The sequence below is a fragment of the Capra hircus genome, chromosome 11 (genome assembly GCF_001704415.2).
Source record: "Capra hircus breed San Clemente chromosome 11, ASM170441v1, whole genome shotgun sequence".
NCBI lineage: Eukaryota > Metazoa > Chordata > Mammalia > Artiodactyla > Bovidae > Capra > Capra hircus.
The window spans coordinates 46,527,819-46,553,607 of NC_030818.1; the positions used below are offsets into that span (position 1 = coordinate 46,527,819).

At 53.2% G+C, this 25,789-nt stretch overlaps 1 protein-coding gene across 5 annotated transcripts in view; it reads left to right on the forward strand.

The window, feature by feature from the left end:
* The window catches only part of PSD4 (pleckstrin and Sec7 domain containing 4), a 44,322-nt gene that overhangs the window by 12,522 nt on the left and 6,011 nt on the right, over positions 1-25,789 (forward strand). For 2 of the 5 annotated variants that reach the window (XM_018055339.1, XM_018055341.1), the window contains 12 exons: positions 3,485-3,602; positions 13,801-14,886; positions 15,984-16,109; positions 16,408-16,486; positions 17,659-18,040; positions 21,737-21,913; positions 22,322-22,402; positions 22,547-22,659; positions 22,813-22,871; positions 23,038-23,127; positions 24,803-24,846; positions 25,204-25,364. In XM_018055339.1, coding sequence (XP_017910828.1) covers positions 3,588-3,602; positions 13,801-14,886; positions 15,984-16,109; positions 16,408-16,486; positions 17,659-18,040; positions 21,737-21,913; positions 22,322-22,402; positions 22,547-22,659; positions 22,813-22,871; positions 23,038-23,127; positions 24,803-24,846; positions 25,204-25,364 — 2,413 coding nt within the window. In that variant the 5' untranslated portion in view covers positions 3,485-3,587. Of the gene's footprint in view, positions 1-1,967; positions 2,464-3,484; positions 3,603-4,412; positions 4,484-13,800; positions 14,887-15,983; positions 16,110-16,407; positions 16,487-17,658; positions 18,041-21,736; positions 21,914-22,321; positions 22,403-22,546; positions 22,660-22,812; positions 22,872-23,037; positions 23,128-24,802; positions 24,847-25,203; positions 25,365-25,789 lie in introns of those variants that run through there. The other 3 variants (XM_018055342.1, XM_018055340.1, XM_018055343.1) reach the window with 3 other exon arrangements.

The following is a 25,789-nucleotide window of genomic DNA, read 5'->3' on the forward strand; positions in this document are numbered from 1 at the left end:
TGAGGTGCCTCTGGCCTCAGCTCTCCCTCTGCCTGGTAGCTAGTACCCCAGAAGGATGGTAGTGAGCTCCATCAGCATCAGAGTTTTCCTAAGGTCTGCTTTGTTAAAAATGAACTCATGGCTTCCCTGGTGGCTCAGTGGTAAAGAATCCACCTGCCAGTGCACGAGACATGGGTTTGATCTTTGATCCGGGAAGATCCCACATGCCGCGGAGCAACTAAGCCTGTGTGCCACGACTGTTGAGTCTGTGCTCTATAGCCTGTGCTCTGCAACAAGAGAAGCCACCGCAATGAGAAGCCTGCCCATTGCAACTAGAAAGTAGGCCCCGCTCACGGCAACTAGAGAAAGCCCGTGCATCAGCGAAGACCCAGCACAGCCAAAAACAAACAAGTAAAATTATTTTTTTTAAAGGTGAGTTTTCAAACTGGGCTGTCCGTGGCCCTGCTTGCTTGGAAAGAAGCCTTGGTCCTTCACATGAGTGGTGTGTGGATGGCAGTGGGGTATAGCAGAAAGTGAATTTGGTTTGACAGTCCTGAGCTCAAGTTCAGCTGGAGTGGCTACTCTGACCCTCGGTCTCCTCATCTGTTCTGTGGCATGGGGCTCATGACACCCCACCCCCACCCTAGACTCTAGAGTTTGGAGATACTGGTTGTAAAGGGCCCGATGAATGTCAGCACCTAGGGGCCCGCTGTGAAAGGTTGTCGGAAGTCAGGTGTCCATCCCCTCTGTCCTCTCACGTTCTGTCTCTCAGGAGTGTGGGCTGTGTGCTGAAAGCCCCAGAGCTCCTCTCCGGAAAGGTGGGCTCCACTCCCCAACCTGCGCTCGGTCTGTGAGACGCCGCCTCCCCACCTGCACCCAGCAGCTTCCTCTGCAGGCAAACAGGAAGCCGCTCACATTGGGGGAGGCAGGAAGGGGCTGCCTGCCCCTGGGCTGTGGTCGGGTCAGCAGATTGCACATCTGCCAGGCCCAGGGGAGGGGGACAGTGGCCTGGGACCCCCAGAAGGGGGAGGGGGCATAAAAGATCAAAGCCCATCTCTGGCAGGGCTCTGGGGCAGGAGCCAGTTTGCCTTCCCCTTCTCACCCTGAGCCACACACCCTGTGAGCAGAAGGCCCTCCTTGGCTTTCCAGCTCTGTTCCTTGCATCTTGGGAAGGAGGTGAAAGTTCTAGGAGATGGAACAGAGCTGATGGGTGCAGGAGTCTTTTCTTGGAGTTTGCTCTAAGCAGGAACCTCCCCCTGGCCACATCCCAGAACCCCGCCAAAAACACACACCAAACACATACAAGACCCACTGGGAGGAGAGAGAGAGGCAGACCCCATTTCCCACAGTGTCGCTTGATGTGATCGAGGGATGAGGATGAGCAGCTTTGACTCCTTCATTCCTCAGAAGGTCTTGGAGCAGTTATGAGCCCGGCCCCCACCAGTTGCACAACCTGGGTGGTGATAGAGGCGAGTGGACCAGTCCTCGCCCTTGAGAAGTTCACAGTCAGGGGGATGGGTGGAGATTCAGAAATGCACAGAGGAAGCTGATCCCTGGCACCTGGCTTGACCAACAGCATCTCAGCCCAGCATGCTAAGGGGCCCAGGGGTGGTGCAGAGCTGGGACTGGAGGGGGTGGACCCCGGTCCTTGGCTTCTGAGTCCTCACTTCCTGGTCGCCCCCATCATGTCTTCACCCCCACCCCCAGCTTGTCTGTAACCTCATTGTGGGCCTCATTCGATGGTCATTTTTCTCCTTATCATCCTCCGCTTTCTAGCAGCGTTTGACACAGCCGACCACTTCCTCCTTCTGAAGTTGTCTTTCTCCTCTCTTGTCTTTGATGACACACCCTCTCATTCTCACCTCCCTGACAGCCCCTGCTCGCTCTCCTCTGCAGGCGTCTTCTGGGGAGGCTCCGCCGACCCCTAGTGTGGGTGCCTTCCTGCTGGTCACACTCAAGCTCCTTTCTGCACTCCAGGCCCTCCCATCCACTCTAGGTACCAGCCACTCCTGCTTGAGTAGCTCATAGATATCTCAAACCTAATATTTAAAGATTGAAACCCTTGATTTTCTCCCCTGAGCCTCATCTCCCCAGTTCTTTCCCATTTCCAAAAATATTACCACCCCTCGAAGTTGCTCAAGCCAGAACTCTAAGAGTCACCCTTGACTTCTGTCTCTCACCACTTTAGTGGCAGATTCTACCAGGCATCCCTGATGTAGGTCCCACATCCTCTGTCTTCCTGCTATGCCATTCTGACCCCCTTCCCCTTCTGTCCCGCCTCCCCTGGACTGTCACAGAGCCCTTCCCTGACCTCACTGAGCACTTTCACTGTCTCTTTTCCATGCAGCACCAGGCGATCTGAAAAATAAATATACCTGCAAGTTCCTTGCTTTACCCCTGGGGACCCTGTGGGATCCAGCCCATCCACTTCTCCCGCCCTCCCACACTGTCTGGCTTTCACTCCTGGAGACCTTTCCAGTCTCGGTAAGAAAATAGACATGCAGTTTCATCTTCCTAAAATGCCCACCCCACGCTCTCTCTTCACATCCTGATTCTTCTTCATGGGGATATGATGCCCCTGGTCTCTCCTCGCAGTGAGCCCCCCAGCCCCAATCACTTTCTTCTCTCCCCACCTGTTCCCCTGCCAGCACTCCTCACAGTTTATAATCACATGTTGATTACTTCTTATTTATTTTCTGTCACTAGATTGGAAGCTCCTGAGGACAGAAGTCCTATATATTTTTAATATTTATTGATTTGGCTCTGCCAGGTCTTAGTTGTAGCACCTGGGATGTTTTGAATTCTTAGTTGGGGCATGTGGGATCTAGTTCCCTGACCAGGAATGAACCCAGGCCACTTATTGGGAGCGTGGAGTTTTAGCCACTGGACCACCAGGGAAACCCTGGGGATCCTGTGTTTTATTCCTGACCGTCAGTGGCTTCCCACATTGAGATAGCATGGAGTCGGCGCTGCCATGTTCCAGACACCTCATGAGGCTGGAGACCTGAGGGTTGGCATTAGGATTGGCCTGAGGGAGGGTTGGCATTAAGGCCAAGGTGACTTCAGTTTCTGTCACCTGGCTGGGAATAAGAACCCCTCTTACAGAGGAGAAGCAGCTTAGAGGAGGTAAGGAACCAGGTTTGCATTGCACTGAGCTTGAAATAAGCCTGCGTCTAGCATTGCAGCCCCAGAAACGAAACAGTGGAGGGTTCCCCCATCGAGTTGTGTTTGGATATGTCAGTGTTATAACGCCACAGCTGATGAACTCTTATGGAAAGAGTGTTCCCTTCTTCTGCCTCCCCCTTTAATGATGGCCTGGAGGCCCAAGTTTTAATTGAGATCCTCAGCCATCACTGTATATGGCAGCAGAGCCCATCCCCAGCCTTTGTCCCCTTCCTTCTCTCTTCCCTGCTCTGTCTTGATACGGTAAGGGCATAGAGGGATGTGACCTGCCCCCAGGCCCAGGCTATGTTCCCCTCTTGACTGTCTCTCGCCCTCCCTCCAGGTCTCGGGCTGCACAGAGCAGTGATGCAATGTCCACAGACAGGGTAGAGACCCTGTGAGTCCAGGAAGCAGAGAATCCCAGATTCCAAGGTGCCCAGGGTGTGATGCAGAAAGGCCAGGTAGGCATGTCCCTATGGACTCCTTGCTCTATGTGTGTATATGTGTGTGTGTGTGTGTGTTTGGGGGTGTAGCTGGAGCCATGCCCTCTGTGCTGTGGGCCAGGGTGGCCCAGGTCTGAAGCCTTTGATTGTGGGTCTTTTTTTAAAAAATTAATTAATTGCTTTATTTTTGGCTGCAGTGGTATTGTTGCTTCCCGAGGGCTTTCTCTAGTTGTGACTAGTGAGGAGCACAGGCTCCTTATGGAGCACGGGCTCCAGGAATGTGGGCTCAGTAGTTCTGGTGCACAGGCTTAAAGCACGTAGCTCCAAGGCACGTAGGATCATCCCAGATCAGGGATTGAACCTGCACCTCTTGCATTGGCAGGCAGATCCTTTACCATTGAGCCAGCCACCTGGGAAGCCCCTCCATAAGACCTAGCCACACATAAATCGAGGGAAAAAGAAAAGTTGGCAGCCCCAGGGCCCTCCTGAGTCCCACTAGGTGCCGTGCAAGGAACCGAGAGCTAGGCAGAGATGAGAACCTGGTGACAGACCCGCAGGGAGGAGGGTGGGGCATGCTCACAGCCCAGGGCGTTGCGTCTTCCTCTTTTTCTCTCCCAGGCCCTGACTCTGGGCTGTGCAGAGGGTGGGGGTCCCCAGGAGCAGGGGCCTGGCGGCTAGAGCCTGGGAGTAGGGGCTCTCACACTGGGGCAGGAAGTGTGAGGTGCAGAGCAGCAGGGGAGCCCCGGAGGCCTGAGCCGGGTAGAGAGGGTGAGTGTGGTGAGGGGAGCGGAAGTCGGAAGCAGCAGCCGCCACCTTCGCCGTTCACAGGGCGGGCAGACAGGGTGGCAGGATCGTTCCAGGGCAGCCAGGCCCACGCATCCCTTCCCGATCCTCTGGAGGTGAGCAAGGTGGGCCTGCGTGGGGTGGGGGCGGAGGGTGCAGGGAGTCATGTGCGGACCCTAGTGGGGCAAGTGAGCAGGATGGAGGGCCCTGAAGGCCTGTGCACAAGCCGTGAGCCCAGCCCTGGGCCGCAGCCCCATCCTTCTCCTTCCTCCTCTCCATCAACCAGCCGCCCCCCAATCTAGCCCTTTCCCTGAATCCTACTGTGGCTCCCACTTACCCCAGCCTCCCAGGGAGCCCCTTCCTGAATCTTCTGTGAGCCTCCCTGGTGACTGGTGCCCAGCGGGGGTTAATGAGGCCGGAGTCCCAAATGAGGCTTGACTCCCCTGACCCTGGAGAGAAGGAAGCCATTCGGCCGGCGCTTTGGGGTGGGGGGAGCTTTGGGTGTGGTCACTGTAGGAGCTCAGACTTCAGCCTCCCAGCCCCGCGTTGCCTTCAGGCCCCCGCAGCAAGGCTGGGTTAGGGGGAGGGGGCCCAACTTGCTGGCTTGCCCCGGCAGCACGAATTCAGGCTTATCACCCTGATGGTTGACAGGAGCAAGTTCACTCTCAATGGCGTCCCTGTTCGGGACAATATCAAGCTTCCTAGTTCTTATCCTCAGCCACTGCCCCCTTATTCTAGGGCCTGAGATCCTACAGGCAGAGTCACTCTTCTCTGCTAAAAGCCCGGGAAGGGTGACCTGTCATCAGCTGATAATAAACACCCCCAGAGAACTGTGGGGCCTCAGCCAGGAGGCCTGTCTCCCAGGCTTTAGGACATCACAAGGCTGTTTGCTCTACAGATAAGGAACCACCCAGCCTATGGGTTAGAATCTGGGCTCAGGGCTTTTTGTTTTGGGAGGGGGAGATCCAGGACAGCATGTGGGAGGCCCAGGCTGGCTCTGAGGCTTTGTTGTCCTCCTGTGGGCAGTAGTTACTCTGTGGCCCTCTGCCCCCTCATCTCTGCCCCTGGCTCATCCTTTCTGCTCACCACTCTCCCCTCTGTCCTTTCCATTCTCCCTCCATGCCTGCTTCTCAGCTGACCCATCTCGAGGTTCTCAGCACCAATGGCATATGTGTGTGTTTCACTCTCTCTCTCGCTCTCTCTGCACATTTGCATGAAGCTGCCTTCCATGTGGGCAGGATGTGGGGTGGCCCCTCATCATATGTCATGTACCTCGGGTGCCCTGGCGCCAGGTTCAGGAAGGAGTGTCTGTCCTGTGACCTCAGCCCGGGGACAGCATGAGGGGGAAGGGAGGGTAACTGCCCTCAGAGCAACACCCTTAACCTGGCTGCCACTCAGGGCTGCTGAAGGACAGGGCAGATCACCTCCTAAATCCCGGGATGGGCCAGAAGACTTTGGTTTTTGCATAGGAAGGGAATGTTGCCAGGGCAAAAGGAGGCAGCTTTCTGAGTTGGAAGCTTAAAAGGAGAGAGAGACACACACTGTCCAGACAGGACATCCAGGAACTGACTCCTCGGGTACAGAGGGAGCCCACGGGGCCAAGCCTGTGCTCTCATGGAGGGCCATTTGTTTGCTTGTTTTCTCATATTTTTTTCTTCTCCAAATGGACCTGCGAAGCAGCCAGGTTAATCCAAGCTGAACATGGTATTTCTGAACACCTCCCAAGGGCGGGCTCAGCGTTGGCACTCAGACCCCCTCCCATTTTCTCTCTTTCTTTTTTAAAAAGATTTTACTTATTTGTTTATTCATTTAATTATTTTGGGCTGCACTGGGTCTTCATTGCTCCATAGGCTTTCTCTGGTTGTGGTGAGTGAGGACCACTCTTCACTGCAGGCTTCTCATTGTCGTGGCTTCTCTTGTTGCAGAGCGTGGGCTCAGGAGTCGCAGAGCGTGGGCTCAGGAGTTGCGACTCTCAGGCTCTGGGGCACAGGCTCAGTAGTTGTGGCTCACGGGCTTAGTGCTCTGTGGCACGTGGGATCTTCTGGGACCAGGGAACAAACCAGTGTCCCCTGCATTGCAAGGTATGGATTGTTATCGCCTGGGCCACCAGGGAAGCCCCTGCTCCCATTTTCTAGCAAACTTCCTGAGAAGACTTATCCATCTGATTTCCTTCTTTCACAGGCAAGGAGCCAGGTGAAGTTTTGGACCAGAGTCACGTGGCTGGGCAGTGGTAGTTAGGATCTGAGACCAGGCTGTGAGCCTCCAGGTTATGGCGGGTAGGGACTGAATGTGTGACACTCGTGCTGTCCCCCGTCCCCCTCGGACAGGCTCTCCCCTGGCCTCCCGTGGCCTTCAACATGTCAGGGCACAGGCTCTGTGCCCAAGCAGAGGGTGGAAAGAGAACCTGCTCTCAATAGGGTGATCCAGGTGCCATCTGGGCTCCTTCCTTTCCCAAGATGGAAGAAACCTTGTCTTGAAGCTGGAGGGAGAGGTTAGGTGAGGGTACAAGGGACATATGTCCTCTTTGTCCCCCAGCTGTCGGGTTCTGTGTCCTTTACCTCCCATCAGCTAATACAGGCACAGCCCCAGCAGTGGTCACTCTGCTCTGGACAGGAGCCCTGGGGGGCCGCCCAGTGGAGCACCCACTCTCTCTCATCCCTCCCCCATCCTCCACTCCCTTCCCAATCCTTCCCCTCACTGGCTTCTGACTCAGAGCATTTTCTTGGATTCCAAAGAGCCACCCCACTTGTCCCAGAAGTTTTCCTTAAGCTTCCTGACCCATCATGGTGCTTAGAGACATGAAGGGCCGCTCCTTTCAGAGGTGACGGAACCCTGCTAAGAGACCCGGGTTGGACACTTTCTCCCTCCTTTGTTCTGGTTAAGATACCTGAGCGATTTTAAAAGAAGTAACACTAAATACCAAGGGTGTGGAGGGGGAATAAACCAAGAATATTCGAGATACATGAAACCTGGGCTCTGCTCCCCAATTCCTGGCCTACCTCTGCCTAAGAGGTGCCATCCTACCTCCAGGAAAGAGACTGGTCTCCACCTTTGAACCTTGACTCTTCACCCTTGCTTGGTCAGGTTGCCTTCACCTAGGTGATTGGTGGGACTGCCATGCTGGTCATAAGAAGGGACCTCACCCCTCAGGCCATCCTGTCCCTTCATTCAACAAGAAGCAATGCGGCAGCGGGGAGGCGCTGTGGGCTGGGAAAGGGAAGGAGAGAGACAGAGACTCAGTCAACTTGCATTTCTAGTGAAGATCATAGACAAGGTGGTTGAATGGGTCCTGAACTTTCTTCCTCTCAGTCCAGCTTCCTCCTCAGAGCCAGGACCCAGATGGATGTTTTGGCTGCTGGACTGGCCTGGTGGGAACCACTTCTGGGAAAGCTCTGCCCTTAGGGTGCTGGGCTTCCTGGGAGTAAGGTGTGATTGGCTCATGGCCAGACTTACCCTTAGGGGAATGTCTTCATGTCATAATGATGCTAAATCTCCTTCTCCAAGCCTCAGTCTCCCTAGTCCTGTAGTGAGGTTGTGAAGAGGGAGCTTTCTGAGGACCCATCCACCTACCCATCCGTTCATCCCTCCCTCCTTCCACCCCTCTATCCATTCATCCATTCGTCCATCCATCCTTCTGTTCGTCCATTCATCCCTCTATCCATCCATTATCCATCCTTCCCTCCCTCCCTCCCTCCATCTCTCCATCTTTCCTCTTATTTTCTCAAACATTTCTGGAGTGTCACCTCTGAGTCAGGCAGGCCCTGCCCTGGACAGTGGGGGAAACAGGTGAATTCAGGTGACTCCACTTCAGAAGAAGTTCATGCTTTGTTCAATCCACGAACACCCAAAGGAATTGATTTGTGGATGGAAAGAAAGTGCCGCTAAAGGGAGCCGCAGACCTGGATCAGACCCCAGCTTCCCCACCCACCAGCTGGGCTACCCAGGCACATTTCTGAAGCTCTCTGAGCCTTGTTTCCTTATGAGTAGAAGGGCAACATCACCACTTGCCTCACCCATGGGGTGACTGGCAGGCCTGAAGTCTGGGCTGCAAAGCACAAGCTAGTTGAGTGACACCCTACTGAGATGGGCGCTCTCAACATGAGTTGAGTTGCCAGATATAATTAATAGAATCCAGAGCTACATTTAAATTTCAGAGAAATGAGTCGATTTTCAGTCTAAATATGTTCCCAATATTGGGCATCTTTTATTGTGTATTTGCTAAATGTGTCCACTCTGCCTAGAGGTTGTGTGCGCCTATGTGGACCTGTCTGCCTGGAACCAGGACACCTGCCACCAGGCTCTTAACCCCAGGTGTCTCATGAGTGGTCCTGAGCTTCTCTAGTCCACACTAACCCTCAGCTTTCTAACTGCTGGCACTAGAGGATAACGCTGTGCCCCTCACATTTGGCAGCTGGAGCAGGTATACACAGTTCAATTCAGTTCAGCCACTCAGTCATGTCCTACTCTTTGCAACTCCATGAACAGTAGCACGCCAGGCCTCCCTGTTCATCGCCAACTCCCAAGAGTTTACTCAAACTCATGTTTATTGAGTCGGTGATGCCGTTCAACCATATCATCCTCTCATCCCCTTCTCCCACCTTCAATCTTTCCCAGCATCAGGGTCTTTTCAAATGAGTCAGTTCTTTGCATCAGGTGGCCAAAGTACTGGAATTTCAGCTTCAGCATCAGTCCTTCCAATGAATATTCAGGGTTGATTTCCTTTAGGATTGACTGGTTGGATCTCCTTGCAGTCCAAGGGACTCTCAAGAGTCTTCTCCAGCACCACAGTTCGAAGGCATCAATTCTTTGGTGCTCAGCCTTTTTCTTGTCCAGCTCTCACATCCATACATGACTACTGGAAAAACCATAGCTTTGACTAGATGGACCTTTGTTGGCAAAGTAATGTCTCTGCTTTTTTAATATGTTGTCTAGGTTGGTCATAACTTTCCTTCCAAGGAGTAAGCGTCTTTTAATTTCATGGCTGCAGTCACCATCTGCAGTGATTTTGGAGCCCCCCAAAATAAAGTCTGTCACTGTTTCCACTGTTTCCCCATCTATTTGCCATGAAGTGATGGGACCAGATGCCATGATCTTCGTTTTCTGAATGTTGAGTTTTAAGCCAACTTTTCTCTCTCCTCTTTCACTTTCATCAAGACACTCACACAGGCGGTCACTAAAGTGATTAGGGGTAGCATTTCCATAGGAGATAGTGATAGCAAGAAACACAAAGAACCTCCTTCTGGGGAGGGGAGGCAAGTGAGAACCAGGTGGGTTGACACGCTAGGAATTACATGATAGAGTAAATGCTCTGAAATACGAGAGAGAGAAGGGGGTGGTGTGCAGGCATACCTCCTTCCCCACCATGTGCTGGATCTATCTGTCTTCCCCCAGACCCCACCCCACCTCCTTCAGGCCCTTCCGTCCTCTCAGGCCCCAGCAATCTGTTCCCTGTGGTCTCTGGAAAGCTGCTACAACTTCTCTGATTTTTCTTTCCCTTTGAGTCCATGAGCAAAGACCCCGTTTCTTCTGGGAAGTCCAGTCCAATCCTCATTTATGTCTAGCACGGTCACTGACATTTACCTGTCTGTCTGCTTTGCTTCATATACAAGTTTATTTATAAGGGCTTCCCTGGTGCCTCAGTGGTAAAGGATCCGCCTGCAAATGCAAGAGACGCCAAGATGCAAGTTTGATCCTTGGGTCAGGAAGATCTCCTGGAGTAGGAAATGGCAACCCATTCCAGTATTCTTGCTGGGAAATCCCATGGACAGAGGAGCCTGGTGGGCTACAGTCCACAGGCTTACAAAGAGTAGGATACGACTGAGTGACTGAGCACTTTGGCAAACAGGGACGTGTGGAACTCCTGTCTTATTAAAAATTGCAGGGCACGCTTTCCTCCGACCCCCTGCCCATCATTTCCCATTCCCGTTATTGTCATTTGAACTTGGCTGTCAAGCAATTCACTAACAAGAGGAGGGGAGTTGAAGTTATTTAAGCAGAATGCTGTGGTGCCCACAGGGATGCGCTCCTAAGGTAGACAACACGTCAGATAGAATGTGTGGAGGAGTGAGGACTGGAGAGGGGGCATCTCAGGAGGGGAGCCTGCTGGGCACAAACAGACCAGGTCTTGGCAGGGAGGGATGGTCAAGGGATCTGGGAAGGGAGCTGGGGATGCCCCGAGTTCAGGTGTCTGTGATGGAGGTGCTTCCCTGCACCTCTGCTCTCTATCTCATAAATGGAGCTACTTCCTGAGTTTCCCATACCGTAAGGGCTGTTTCCCTGGTGGCTCAGACAGTAAAGAATTTCCCTGCAATGTGGGAGACCCAGGTTTGATCCCTGGGTCAGGAAGATCCCCTGGAGAAGGGAATGGCAACCCACTCCAAATTCTCGCCTGGAGAATTCCATGGATAGAGGAGCCTGGTGGGCTACAGTCCATGGAGCCATGGGGTTGCAAAGAGTCGGGCATGACTGAACAACTAACAGTTTCAAGGGCTGTTTCCTTGAGAAGCCTGCAGAGTGTGTGTGTGTGTGTGTGTGTGTGTGTGTGTGTGTGTGTGCATGGGTGGGGGTGTCTGACCTCTTTATTTATACTTGGTCATTCTCCAGGAAGGCCTAGGGAGAGGAGCTTGGCTCCAGAGGGGTTGCACAAATATAGATGGTGGGTCCTAACCTCACTCGTTCACTCCCCGTTGGAGATAGGATCATAGCAGGGCTCTCACCCAGAGAGGGGAAGAGTTGAAAATCGACAGCTGCTTGTGGGGAGCAAGGTAGCCAGGGATTGCCCCTGAGGCCAGCCGAGGACTTAAAGAGTAAACCGTATGAGTCCTCAGCCTTTAACCTGGGGAAGGTATGGGGTGGAGAGGAAGATGCTCAAATGATTACTGAAAGTGAAAGTGTTAGTCGCTCAGTCATGTCTGACTCTTTGTGACCCTATGAGCTGTAGCCCACCAGGCTCTTCTGTCCATAAGATTCTCCAGGGAAGAATATTGGAGTGGGTCGCCATTCCCTTCTCCAGGGGATCTTCCCTCCCCAGGAATCAAACCTGGGTCTCCTGAGCTGCAGGCAGATTCTTTATCATCTGAGCCACCAGGAAAGTCCCAGATGATGACTGAGGCTGAGCTAAAAGAGTTGGAGACCCATAGGAAGAGCAGATTGCAAATTGATTGGATTCAGAGCATCAAATACAAGACTGAAAGTAAGAAGTGGCCTCAGCTCTTGGGAAGTTCCAGTCTACCGGGGAGGCTGGCTGAGAACTCAGTGGTAAATGGGCCCTTCCTGGGGCCTAAAGCTTCAGAATCCCGAGGCCACAGATCGGCAGTTACAGATTCTTGCTGTGCTCGCAGTGAGGGATGTGAGGGTTGGGACAGAAGGAGAAATAAAAACCAGAAAATGATTCTGGTTTTGAGAGACTTTTTGGAGGATGCTCTCAAGGGGAATAAGAAACTGAAATTCACGCTGGTCCTGTCTCGTTTTTCTCTGGCACCTCCTGAAAGAAGGAACAGTACCCAGCTGTGCTTTCTTGGTGACCTTAAACAATAGGACCCCACCCAGCCTTGGTTCCCTGTCTCTGAGACTTCCCCCTTATTGAGTGTCTCCTGGTGGACCATGAAGTAGGTGGACAGTGGGTATTGGGAAATCACACATGGTTGCAAGTCAGGAGCAGGGATATGTGTGTGTTTACTTGTGCCTTTGTTCCCCCCAGATATTTCAAAAAACAGCTTAATGTATATACAGTCCTCCAAGTAGACATATATGAGTGAGGAAAGTAAGGCAAAGGGAAAATGAAAGATGTGACGTGGTCTGGGGTACATTTATTGTTCTATTTTTACTTATTTGACTGCACCAAGAAATAGTTGCAGCAAATGGGAGCTTTAGTTGCATCTTGTGAACTCTTAGGTGCAGCAAGTAGGATATGGTTCCCTGGCCAGGCATTGAACCCAGGCCCCCTGCATTGGGAGCATGGAGTCTTAGCCACTGGACCACCAGGAAAGTCCCCTGGGGTGCATTTAATCCTGGAAATGCGTGCATAGGGCCTGCAGATTTAACTTACACTTCCTGAGGGCCAGTACTGGGAGGGAAATGGGTCCAGTTACGAGTCTCACAGTGTCCACAGGATCAGAACAGGACAGTTTTCTGAAGCAGTAGCTGCTGCTGCTGCTGCTGCTGCTGCTGCTGCTGCTGCTGCTGCTGCTGCTGCTGCTGCTGCTGCTGCTGCTGCTGCGTTGCTTCAGTTGTGTCCGACTCTGTGTGACCCCATAGACGGCAGCCCACCAGGCTCCCCCATCCCTGGGATTCTCCAGGCAAGAACACTGGAGTGGGTTGCCATTTCCTTCTCCAATGCATGAAAGTGAAAAGTGAAAGTGAAGTCACTCAGTCGTGTCTGACTCTTAGCGACCCCGTGGACTGCAGCCTACCAGGCTCCTCCGTCCATGGGATTTTCCAGGCAAGAGTACCGGAATGAGGCGCCATCGCCTTCTCCGCTAAAGCAGTAGAGCCACTCCCAAAAGCTGTGTAACCTGAAGTCCACATGCAGGGGATGGAGATATGTCTTCTAGAAAATTCCCCATGAGAATCCTCGGCTGCATCCCATTAGGCCCCGCCCAGAGTGCCACTGTGGCTGATGCACTGGGCAGCTCTAAACAGATGTGGTAGAGCCCCAAGGAAACATGGGTGGACGTCCCCAGCTTTCTCCACCCACCTCCGCCCCCAGTCACCAAGAAGGCAGTGGTCTCCTCCCCATGCAGCTTGGATCTTCCCTGTGGGCTGAAGCCCACCCCCGCCTGCCCCTCTCTCCCTGCAGGAGCCCAGGCTGAGCTTAGCTGGTGCTCCTCTTCCTGGTTCCACCTAGGCCAGACTGCATGGCTGTAACTGAGAAGTGGCCGGTTCATTGTTGCAAGGATGCAGGCCCCGAAGGCTGGAGCCTCGGAAAGTGGAAACAAGACTGGCCATGGCCTTTCTCCCATGGCTGCCTGCTTCTCTCTTGAGTCTGTTTCATTCCTTTCACCTCTAGTCCTTGACTGTTTGGCTCCCACATACATTGGTTTCCGTGTTTTTTTGTTTTGTTTTGTTTACCTCTGCTTTCCTGCTAATTGGAGACATTTGTGACTTTTGTTCTTGCTACCAACATTGTCAGCCTCAACATTCTCCAATCCAGGTACCCCAAAGAAGGCTCTGGTGTGCTCAGTTCATCTTTTTCAGCTCAGCCACCGGAGCCACCTTCAGCCAACAGCTGAGTGCCATGGGACAGGCAGTTGCAGTCATGGGTCAGACAGCATGTATGATACACTCCTCACCCCTGCCTCCGTGTCTAGGGCAGTGGCCCTTGGCCTGGGCTGTGAATGTGGCAGGCACTCAAAACCATATGTAACTTGCCATTTGTGTGCTTCCAGGGGCTGACAGCCGAGTGCTAACCTGAGTTTGCTTTGGGTACTTCCAGGGTACATGTGGGGTCCTGGTTGCCCCCCTGGCCAGCGCTTCCTCTAATCCACACTATGGGCTTGTGAAGGTGGATGCTCCTGAAGGCTCTAACGCAGCATATGCTCATTGGATGATGGGTGACGACGGACTCTGTGGCCACCCCAGACCCGTGGAAATCCTTGACATCTGTTTGGGAGACAACCTGCAGCCCCACTTGGAAGCCCACCTAGGGGAGACCTGTGGCCACCCTGAGCCTCTCGAACCTCACAGGGAACAGACCTGGGTCTCTGTCCCTCCTGATGCCGTGAGGCCCGATGTTTGTCCCCAGGGCTCCAGCCCAGAGCCCATGCATGTGGGGAGCGGCTCTTCCCAGGAACGGGCAGGACAAAAATCCACCTCCCCCGGGTCTCCCAGGGACAACCAGCCTCCAGGGAGCCCAGGGCAGAGCCAGAGCACGTCCACACAGGTGGTGTTCTGGGCGGGGATCCTGCAGGCCCAGATGTGCGTGCTAGACCTGGAGGAGGAGTTGGAGAAGACAGAAGGGCTCAGAGCTGAGTTGAGATGCTGCATTCCCGCGTCCCCTGCTGACCTCCCCACTTTTCCCTCCAGCCCAGTTGGCCCCCGGAACTCGGGCCTCCTCCCCAGCCCACCCCTGGATGCAGATGAGGCCTCAGGGGAAGATAGCAGCGGGCCAGAAGGGGAGACCCAGAACCCAGCATGGCCGAGGGAGGGCACGCTGGACTTGTCTCCTGAGTGGAGTGCCGAGGAGGAGAGCATCTTCTTTGACAACCCGCTCTTCCTGGAGAGCCCTTGCTCGGACACCAGTGCATCTGAAACGCACTTTTCCTGGGGCTTCTCGGACTCCTATGTAGATGTGAGGACTGGGCCCCAGAGCCCACAGACCCTGGAGCCTCCACCCCTAGGAGGCAGAGTGCCCTGGGAGCTGGGCGATGAGCCGGATCTGGGGGAGAGCACAGCAGAGTCCAGCGGGCACACCACCCCTCCATTCCCTGTGCCCACCTACAGGCCACACTCTTTCTCCTGGGTCGTGGTGGACACCCCCGAGGGGGCTCCCGCAGCACCTTCTAGCCAGGAGGAGACTGAGGTAAACTGAGCCCCGAGAACCAACCCTTGGGCTGTGCTTGGGGACATGGACAGAAGGAAGGACCTTCCTCTGCCATCACTGGGCCCAGAACTCTCTTCCTTTTGGTGAGCAACAGAGCAGAAAGGCAGGCCCAGGGTGGCCTTCAGAAGTAGAGGGAATTTTACAGGAGCTGTGATGTCAGCTGAGCACGATGACAATGCTCAGTTGTTAAGCAGATGACATTTGTTAAGGCACAAATGTCTCCATCTCACCAGCTCTAAGGCGCTGCGTCTGGACACATTTAGAGAACAACTAGCTCCTCCCGTTGCAGCGTGTTCCAGGCTGGTCTTTAGACTCTGGCCTCCCACCTCGAAGAAGGTCCCAACTGTAACAGGGCAGGGGTCAACCTGCAGGGGTGACCTCTTCTCCGGCTGGGGAGATGTCTCCTCTAAGAGTCCTCTCTGTTTGGGAAAGATTGCAGCATTTTGTTACTTTTAGCATCTTTCATCAAATTCAGTTTCACAAGCTCAGGCCCTCAGGACAATGGCAGAGGTCCTTGATATCAACTAGCACAAGTTACGGGGACAAGTTATGTGAGCACTTTTTTCCCCCAGGGAGGCCTCTGCTTAAGAGATAAGGAGACTCAAGATGGCAGAGCCAGGCTGTAACGTTCTAATCTCTGTGATCCCAGAGAACAATGGGGAAGAGCTCTGACCCCAAGATCTGAGGAATTGTGAACACTGCCAAGGCCCCTCCACCCACAGGCTGGGGTGGAGTTGGGGGCGGTTGTGGCTCTGTTTCGTGACATGTGTTCTAGAACCTGGTTGCTCCAGGCCCCCTGAGGTCCTCAGAGGGATGGCTGGGAGCCCTGTCCTGGGAGCTGGCAGCTTGCTCTTATCTGGGATGACAGAGCCCAGCCCAGTGTCTGGGGGCTGTTGACCTTCCCTCCAGCACAGCCTCTCATTGAGCAGGGCCATGGGAAGCAGGGCCCATTCTGAGCAGACAGAGCAGAGATGACTAGAAATCAGCACGGATGAGGCCCTGAGGCCAGAGGGATGTGGGAGAAGCTCTGGAAGCAGTTTCCCTGGGGCAAATCTCTCCTCCTTTTCTTCCTTAAGAGTTCTCGGAGAGACAGCCTTGACCCTGCCTTGCCCGCAGCATCCTGTGTGGACAAAACTCTGAGCTGGGAGACGGAACATGTGGAATATAACAGCAGCCCCGCCACACATCCAGTGCAGCCTTGGGCAAGTCACTTCCCCTCTCTGGGCCTCACCTTTTCCATCTCTAAAGAGGGAACATGAGCCCCGTGATTTCCGGGGCCCAGCACCAGCCCACCTAGGATGTGGGTCCCATCCAGGGTGCCCATAACTGATCTCAGGCCCAGATCAGGGAGTGTGGTCTGGGATGGGGGAGGACAGCTGGGAGGGAGGGCCCTGTATACTTATAGTCCTGCTTCCCTCCCCATCTTCCCCTTCCTACACTGCCCCCTACACCTCTCAGTGTCTCCAGGCCTCATGGATGTACCTCTATCTTTCTCAACAGGTCGGGCCCAGCACCCAGGGCTGGCCAACCAAGGTCATTCCTTCCTGGCCACCAGGGCCTCTTAGCTCCCAGGACAGAGGTGAGATCCAGTGTGGAGTCTGGGAAATCAAGTGGTTGAGGGCTTGATTGGGAGTGGGGACAAAGGCTGTTCTTGGATCCCAGGGATGTCATTAAGGAGTCCCCTTGAATTGTATTAGAACCAGACAGACTTGGGGTTAAACTCTGTGTCTGCCTCTGTAACCTCATCAATACAATGGGTTTTAAAATAACCGTCTCTGCTAAAGGGAAGTTGCTGAGTAACACAGGGAGCTCAACCCAGTGCTCCGTGACGAGAGGGACAGCATGGGGTGGGGAGTGGGAGGGAGTTTCAAGAGGGAGGGGACATATGTATACCTACTGATTCGTGTTCTTGTACGGCAGAAACCAACCCAACATTGTAAAGCAGTTGTTCAGTCGCTAAGTTGTGTCTGACTCTGCCATCCCACGAACTGCAACACACCAGGCTTCCCTGTCCTTCACTGTCTCCTGGGGTTTGCTCACATTCATGTGCTCTGAGTCGGTGATGCTTATCTAACCATCTCATCCCCTGCCACCCCCATATATTCCAATTAAAAGTAAATTTAAAAAAGTAAATAATGAAACACTCATCTCTTGGAGTAAATGAAGACTAAAATTTAAAAAAAAATAAAATGCTCATAGAGTAAATGAAGAATAAAAAATTTTTTAATAAATAAGTAAAATACCATCTCATAGAGTAAATGATGAAATGTGCAAAAGATCCTAAAGCTGGGAAAAATTGAAGGTAGGAGGAGAAGGGGATGACAGAGGATGAGTTGGTTGAATGGCATCACCAGCTCAATGGACATGAGTCTGAGCAAGCTCCGGGAGACAGTGAAGGACAGGGAAGCCTGGCGTGCTGCAGTCCATGGGGACGCAAAGAGTCAGACATGACTTAACGACTGAACAACAACAAAACAGCCAGCCTTTTGGATTCCTGGATCTTCATGGTTTAGCAACCTTGAACCCCTGGATGCCTTGGGGCTGGAGTTCTCTGCCTGCTGCCCCATGTGTGGGAGGTCACTGCCCCATGACCAGGGACAGAATGTGCAGTTTCAGGGAGGAGCCCGGGGGGGTAGGGGAGGGGGGACCTGCTAGCGACGACAGCCCAGGCTGTTCCCTGGCTCTGCCAGGCCCCTTGGCCCGCAGCCTGCCCCTCACCCCACACCAGCTTCATTCCATGCTCTTTCTCAGGTGACAGGGATACAGAGTGTGTCCAGGAGTCTGGTCCCTGCACCGTGGCCCCTGGCCACCCCTTGGGGAGCCCAGCCTCTTCGCCGGAGCCGAGCAGCCCTGAATCTGGGGTCAGAGGCCCCGACTCCCTGCCCAGCCCTGTCTCCTCCCGGGAAGGCAGCCTGCGACTGCAGGGCCACCTCCCAGGCAGTGTTCTTCCCAAGTGGACACTAGATGCTCCAAGCCCTTCATTCCTGGAGACAGATGGGGCAGAGCCAGATTCCCTGGAAAAAGAGGAGGCAGGAGAGGCCCCAACCCAAGGGAAGGAAGTAAAGTTAAGCCCCGCCAGGACTGCGGAGGCCGGAGCCAGCCAGCCTGACGCTTGCCTGACTTCTGCAAAATCGTAAGTGTCATTCTAACCGCCCTCTGCCTCCTAGTTATATAGGCATTTAAGAATACCCACTCTGATTCTTTTCCCTTATAGGTTATTACAAAATACTAAGAATAGTTTCCTGTGCTATTACAGTAGGTCCTTATTGGTTATCTGTTTTATATATAATAGTGTGTATATGTTAATTCCAAACTCCTCATTTATTCTTACCCCTCTTTCCCATTTGGTAACCATAAGTTTTTTCCCATTTCTGTTTTATGAGTAAATTCATTTGTATCTTTTTTTTTTTTAGACTTCACATATAAGTTGTAGCATACAATAGTTGTCTGACTTCACTCAGTATGATAATCTCTAGGTCCATCCACGTTGCTGCAAATGGCTTATTTTATTCTTTTGTATGGCTGAGAAATATTCCATTGTGTGTATGTGTATACATGTGTATACCACATCTTCTTTATCCACTCATCAGTGGACATTTAGCTTGCTTCCATGTCTTGGCTATTGTAAATAGTGCTGCGGTGAACATTGCGGTGCATATATCCTTTTGAATTATGGCTTTCTCTAAATCTATGCCTAGGACTGGGATTGATGGATCATATGGTAGCTCTATATTTAGGTTTTTAAGAAAACTCCATACTGTTCTCCATAGTGGCTGCACCAATTTACATTCCCAGCAACAGTGTTGGAGGGTTCCTTTTTCTCCATATCCTCTCCAGCATGTATTGTTTGTAGACTTTTTGATGATGGCCTTTCTGACCTGTGTAGACTTTTTGATGATGGCCTTTCTGACCTGTGTAGACTTTTTGATGATGGCCTTTCTGACCTGTGTAGACTTTTTGATGATGGCCTTTCTGACCTGTGTGAGGTGACATGAGAAACGCACACTGGGACCTAGCATAGACGTATGTAAGCCGGGATTATAGAGTGGAGGGTTTGGAAGCGCAGGAAACCAGAGAGCGGACGGTCGTACTCATAGGGCAGGACTTGCATGTGCCAAGGGACAGCCAGGGAGAAATGTCCACTACAGACAGCAGGAGATGACCAGGGGCTTGTGCAGTGAACCTGACCAGGACCATGTGTGCAAAAAATGGGGGTCATGCTAGGCAGGTCTGGGAGGAGGGAAGGTCAGAGCTAGTGGTATGGGGATTACATGCTACTGTGAATTTGCAGATGTGACTGGGAGGCCCAGAGTGCTGACTCAGATCTCTCTCCCTCACAGAGTAGCAGGGGGAGGTTTGATTGGTACCAAAGGAATGGTGGATCTTGGGGTCCATAGCAGGATTGAATGACCCCAGAACTGTGAGCTGAGGTAGGAATAGGCCACCTGGAAATCCACCTAACTGTCCTCCTGCTCCAAGGATATTGCGTGAAGCCTGTCAGCCTCTAGGATCTCTCCATGGGAAAGGGATTTTGTTGGCCAAATTGAGGTCAGGTGAAAGATCAGGGAACACCAGTAATGGTTTAAGTGTTACACTAACTGGAAGGTGTTACACTGACTGGAAGGTTAACTCTACTCCGATCTAAATGTCATTGAGTGATGATGAACCTCAGGCAATATCAGAAACCAAAGAAGCATCTTTCTTCCACCGCTAGAAATCTACACGGTCTCTGGAGATGTATTCAACCCCAAATAAAAGTAAATCTACCTAAAATGCAAGCCATACTTTCATAGTAGATAATGAAAAAGGTTTTACTGATGTTTTTCTTGGTAAACCACACTAAATATTACAGAAATAAATTTATTTAATCTTATATTTAATGCAATATAGGAAGTTCATTTTCCTAGCCTCATTTGCTGGCCCAGTGAGATGGCATTCATTCATCTTTAACTTTCACAGTGAGGTCATAAGGGTCTATTTATTACTTTATTTTGGGCTTCCCTGGTGGCTCAGATGGTCAAGAATCTGCCTGCAGTGCAGGAGACCCAGGTTCAATCCCTGGGTCGGGAAGATTAATAACAGCTTTATTGAGATATAATTCACATATCATACAATCCATCCATTTAAAGTATACAGTTCCATAACAGATTATATTTGCTTTGTGGGTTTTTTTTTTTCCCCTCAGAGTGCCTCCCTATCTAGATGTTATTTTAGTAACAACACTAATTGACTAGGTCATGTTGGTAAAAGTATTTGAGGGCTTCTTCAGCTGATTATCCAAGTAGTTCTGTTTACATTTTTTTGGCTGTACCACAAGGCGTGTGTGATATAGTTCCTTGAGCAGGGATTGAACCTGTGCCCTCTGCACTGGAAGTGTGGAGTCTTAACCGATGGACCTCTCAGGAAGTCCCCCAAGTAGTTCTCTTTACATGTGACAAGCATGTCATTATTTTTACTTCCTCCTCCTCAGTTGTTCATTGGAATAACCCTTCCTGTTCCTGAACTTGTCTCTGGCGTCCCAAGTGACCCCTGGAATCTTCCAGTATTACTTTCATGGACTTCACAACATCCTATGTTTTTTCGGCAAGATTTGTAATGTCACTTTTCAGTTGATTTCCATTATGTTTGCCTTGTTGGATGCAGATGAGCCTCAGGAAGTAGGGAGAAGTTATCAGCAAAGTCACTGACCCAGATGGGGGCAGAGACATACGTTTTTGTTACGTGGAGAGGACTGCTAAGTCCAGCCAAATTTTATAAGTGGATAGTCCATTGGTGAACACTTTCGTGTTATGATAAGTTTTGCTTCTCTGTGCAACTCTCTAACTATGGTAACCTGGATGACGCGTGCGCGCGTGTGTTCAGTCGCTTAGTCATGTCTGAATCTTTGCAACCCCATAGACTGCAGCCCGCCCAGGTTCCCCTTGTCCATGAGATTTTCTAGGCAAGAATACTGGAGTGGGTTGCCATTTCCTCCTCCAGGGGATCTTCCCGACCCAGGCAGATTTTTTACCACTGAGCCACCTGGGAAGCAACCTGGATGATAATAACACGGATAGCCCAGTATTTGGTTGCAGTGTTGCAGGGACAATGCAGGAGTTAGATGGAGATTGGTCTTGGTGACTTCTGAGGTTCTGAGTGTTCCCTGAGTCTGCCCAGGGGTCTCCTGGGCCTGTGCACCTTTGTAGGTCCCCATCCAAGCCCCTGAAGTGAGACCCTTCTATATGACAGAGCAGCTGATATAGGAGGGCAAGGGTTTGAAACCACCTCTGTGGCAACCCCAGCTATCACCATCCCTAAAGCCAGTCTAGCTTTCGGTTCTCGCCTCATCTTTGCACCATCCTTGGCTGCAGATCTAGGAGGGAGGCTGGAGCTGGTGGCAGGGAAGGGGGGCAAGGAGGCCTGACGGGGAGGGCAGGAGAGGTGAGGCACACAGGTGGCTGCTGGGGTTTGGGGAGGTAAGCCCACCCCTCCTTGGGTGGATTCAGTACCACAGGGTCTTCAGAGGGCTGCACCTGCCGCCCAAGGGGAATTAGGCTCAGTGCATCCCTGTGCTTTACCTGAGAATCCGCTGGCACCAAGCTCGGCTCCAGCCCCTGCTAGCGCTGTGGATACTGCCCACACTGGGCCCTCCTGGTGTCCAGGTCAGGTCAGGCGGGCTGTGACACAGACTCTTCCCTGGGGGTAGAAGGTAGCCCCAGCTCCTGCCCTGAGCATGGACTCTGAGCACTATTGCTCCCCACTGCCCCAGCTGACCTCAAGGACACCTGACCCAGAAGCCCTTTGTCTCCATCCCAAATGGGAGCCTGAGGACACTCATGGACTTTCACAGGCTTCCTGGGAGCCCTATGCCCCAAGTGCAACCCCCAGAGGAAGGCCAGAGGCCCCCGGCTGGAGACAGGCTGGCGAATGGCGTCAGGACTGACAAGGTGGCCTGGAACTTGGCCTCTCGCCTCTATCACCTGGAAGGCTTCCGGAAGTCTGAAGTGGCCGCCTACCTGAGGAAGAAGTAAGGGGCTTCGAACTCAAGCAAGGCTGGATGTCTAGTCAGGATGGGGAGGACCGCTGCCCGTGTCCCCCCACCGCTGACCTCTCATGCCTTCACTCCTGCCCTGTCCGCTGCACCCTTCTCCCCTTCACCCCCAGACCCTTGCTGTGCCTGTCTCTTTCTCTTAGTCACATTGGACCACCCTCAGTCCCTGCCTAGAGCTGCCAGACCTGGCCACCTGCCTCCCCTACCCCAACCCAATGTCCCTTCTGCTCAGCACCAATGGGGTCCCAGGGGCTGCCAGTGCCCTCTGGGGCCCCAGGGTCCACCCTGGCTGTACCTTTCCTTTGATCGCACCCCCAGCCCCCATCAGGCCCCAGGAGGCCCGCAGGTCCCCACCCAGGCTTCATCCGCACTTTCCTTCTGCAGCAATGACTTCAGCAGGGCCGTGGCTGAGGCGTACCTGTCCTTCTTCCAGTTCGGAGGCCAGAGCCTGGACCGCGCGCTCCGGTAACACCTGGGGGCCTTCTCTGGGGAGGAGGGATGGCCGGCGGGGCGAGGGGCAGGGGGAAAGCACTACCAGCAGAAGCTGGATTCTGGCTGGCCCCGAGCTCAGGCTGCTGGGCCCTGCCTGGACACGGGCCCTCCTTCCAGGGGTTTCCTCCAGGCCCTGGTGCTCAGTGGGGAGACCCAGGAACGAGAGCGGATCCTCTACCAGTTCTCCAAGCGCTTCCATCACTGCAACCCCGGGCTTTTCTCCTCAGTAGGTAGGGAGGGGCCGGTTCACTGGGTGGTGACTGGTGGGAGTGTGCTGGGGGGCCGTGGCGGCCCAGAAGCATTGGGGAGGTCCCCCCACCCAGGGTAGACAGAGGCAATGCAGGAGTCCCAGCTCCAATGGCCTTTTCTCTCCGCGGGGGCAGACTGCGTGCACACCTTGACCTGCGCCATCATGCTCCTTAACACGGACCTGCACGGACAGGTGAGAGCCTATAGGGGTCTTGGGAGAGGGGAACCATGACCAAGGCCTGGGATGGGGTCACGGAGGGCCCTGGGGGAGGGGAGGTTCAGGGTGGCCAGCCAGGGGTCTTGCTGCTGGAGTGGGACATGTGTGCCAGCTGGCCCCCTCTCCACATTTCTGGCCACAGAACATTGGGAAGAGCATGAGCTGCCAGGAATTCATAACCAACCTGAACGGCCTGCGGGATGGCGGAAACTTCCCCAAAGAACTGCTCAAGGTACGGCGCGGGGTCCACGTGGGGCCTGGAGCCTCAGCTCACTGTCCCAAGGGGAACATGAGCGCGGGCCTGGCTCTGCCAAGACATCCTTGAGACAACATGCCTTTTTAAAACCATAATTCCGTGTTTATTTATTTGACTGTCCTGGATCTTTGTCACCAATAAGCAACATCTTCTAGTTGTGGCATGTGAGATCTAGTTCCCTGACCAGGAATCGAACCTGTCCCCCCTGCAATGGGAGCATGGAGTCTTAACCACTGGACTGCCAGAGAAATCCCAGAACAGGCCTTCTTTACTGAAGGGAACTAAAAGTGATACTGCCCAGTCTGCAGCATCAGTGTCCTGTTGAAATGTATCAGCTTGTGTGAATTCACATCCCCCTGGCCTGGATCCACTGAATCAAATCGGGCTAGGCCCCTACATTGTTCCATTATGCCTCTTGGTGACTCTTAGGCCTGTAAAGTCTGAGAAGCGCTGGTTTTTTGGTCCTTGGTGTAAAGCTTCACGTGGTGAAAGTCTGGAGCTACGATTCAGGAGCCAGAGGTTGCAGGGTTTGAATTCTAGCCTTGGGCAGCTTACACTTTGGCCGAAGCAAGTTCTCCCAGGGTGAGTGACCATTTTGCAGGGTTGTTACCATGATGAAATTAAGGTGGTCAAGTGCTTCGTCCAGGGCCTGGCACGCAGGCTGCTTTTATAAGCAGTCACGGTATTTATTCTCCTGTCTATTCAGCAAACATTAACTGAACACTTAGTATCTGCATGGCACCACTGCTAGGTGTGGCCAGAGCTCCAGAAGCCAGCCAACCAGCCCCGTGAACATGCATACTCTCAGACATATCATTTCAAAGTCATGGCATCTCATTTATTCATTCACTCACCAAATGCTGACTGCTCTGCAGTGAGCCATTCCTACTGCCTCAGATCCCTCTGGGCAGGATGGTATGTGGGTGATTCATTTCCCCTTCAGGGAACTAGTTCAGGCCTTACTAAATTCAAGGAAAGGGCTTCCCTACTGGCTCAGATGGTAAAGAATCCACCTGCAATGCAGGAGACCTGGGTTTAATCGTTAGGTTGGGAAGCTCTCCTGGAGAGGAAATGGCTACCTGCTCTAGTATTGTTGCCTGGCAAATCTTACGGACAGAGGAGCTTGGCAGGCTATGGGCTTGTCTGATGACTCAGACAGTAAAGAATCTGCCTGCAATGCGGGAGACCTGGGTTTGATCCCTGGGTTTGGAAGGTCCCCTGGAGAAGGGCATAGTAACGCACTCCAGTATTGCTTGGAGAATCCCCATGGACAAAGGGGCCTGGCGGGCTACATTCCATCAGGTCGCAAAGAGTCGGACCCGACTGAGTGACTAAGCACACACACACAGCAGGCTGGAGTCCTCGGAGTCACAAAGAGTTGGTCACACTGAGCACAAACAAAGAAAAGCTCAAGGAAGAACAGGGATTGGTTTGTTCACCCTTGTGTCTCCAGCCCCCAGCACAGTGCCCGGCACATGGCTAATGCCTGATAAATTGTTGCCTGCATGCATGGATCCATGGGTTGCTTGCTGCCCAGGGCAGAAGGGCAGCAACACTGGGATGGAGGTGGCAGCATGCCCGTCCTACCTCTGCCAGAGTATGGGCCCCCTGGCCTGAGGCTCTCCGGCCCAGCTGTGTGTTTCTGTTCCAGGCTCTCTACTGGTCTATCCGAAGTGAGAAACTTGAGTGGGCCGTGTAAGTGAGACCCATCTTCCCTTCCCACCCTCTCCCCTGCTCGCCCTCCTCCCGCCCAGCCCAATGGGAGAGTTCAGGGTCCCGGACAGTGCTCCCCTCTGCATGGGTGGAGTCAGAGGCAGGGCATCAGGCTGGTCTCAGAGAGGATGCAGGGGGGCATGTAACACCTGGAGGAGCCAGAGGCCATGAGAGCATGGGGATGACAGGAACTAATGGGCTGACCTTGAAGGAGGGCTTCTTTTAGGGGTCCTGAGGTGTGGCTGCCCAGCAAGAGAAAGGGTGGGGTCCTGAGGCAGGGGTGCCTGCTGGTGGCCTCTGCCCATTCAAGCAACCCCAGCCTGATTCTTTGATGCCCAGGGATGAAGAAGACACAGCCAGGCCCGAGAAGGCCCGGCCGTCTCCCCCGGCTGGCAAGATGAGCAACCCTTTCCTCCAGCTGGCCCAGGACCCCACGGTGCCCACCTACAAGCAGGGCTTCCTGGCCCGGAAGATGCACCAGGATGCGGATGGCAAGAAGAGTGAGTGTCTGCCTGCTGTCGTGCATCTGTCTACCAGTGTGTGCAGAGCGCCCTGCCCAGGAACACGATGTCCTGAGCCGATGTGTGTGTGGGTGTGCAGAGAGACGGCATGGGTGGAGGATGGGCAGCCCATGGTCCTTCCTCAGTAGTGACTGTAAGCTCGGGGCTGGGGTGGGGGAGGTGATGCAGAGACGAGACAAAGCTAGGGATCCCCCGCCCCCTGGGCCTCTGTGCTAAGGTAGGAATTAGACAAACAAGGCAGTGTCTGGGATAAACAGAAGAGCTAGCTGCATGGTGCAGGGAGGTCTCGATCGGGTATGGGGTGTGGAGGAGGGTGACGCTTCTGTTTTTGTTTGGGGGTAGAATGCAGGAGACAGAATAGTTAAGGTTTCTGGGACATGATGGTCTCTGAGCTGAACCTTGGA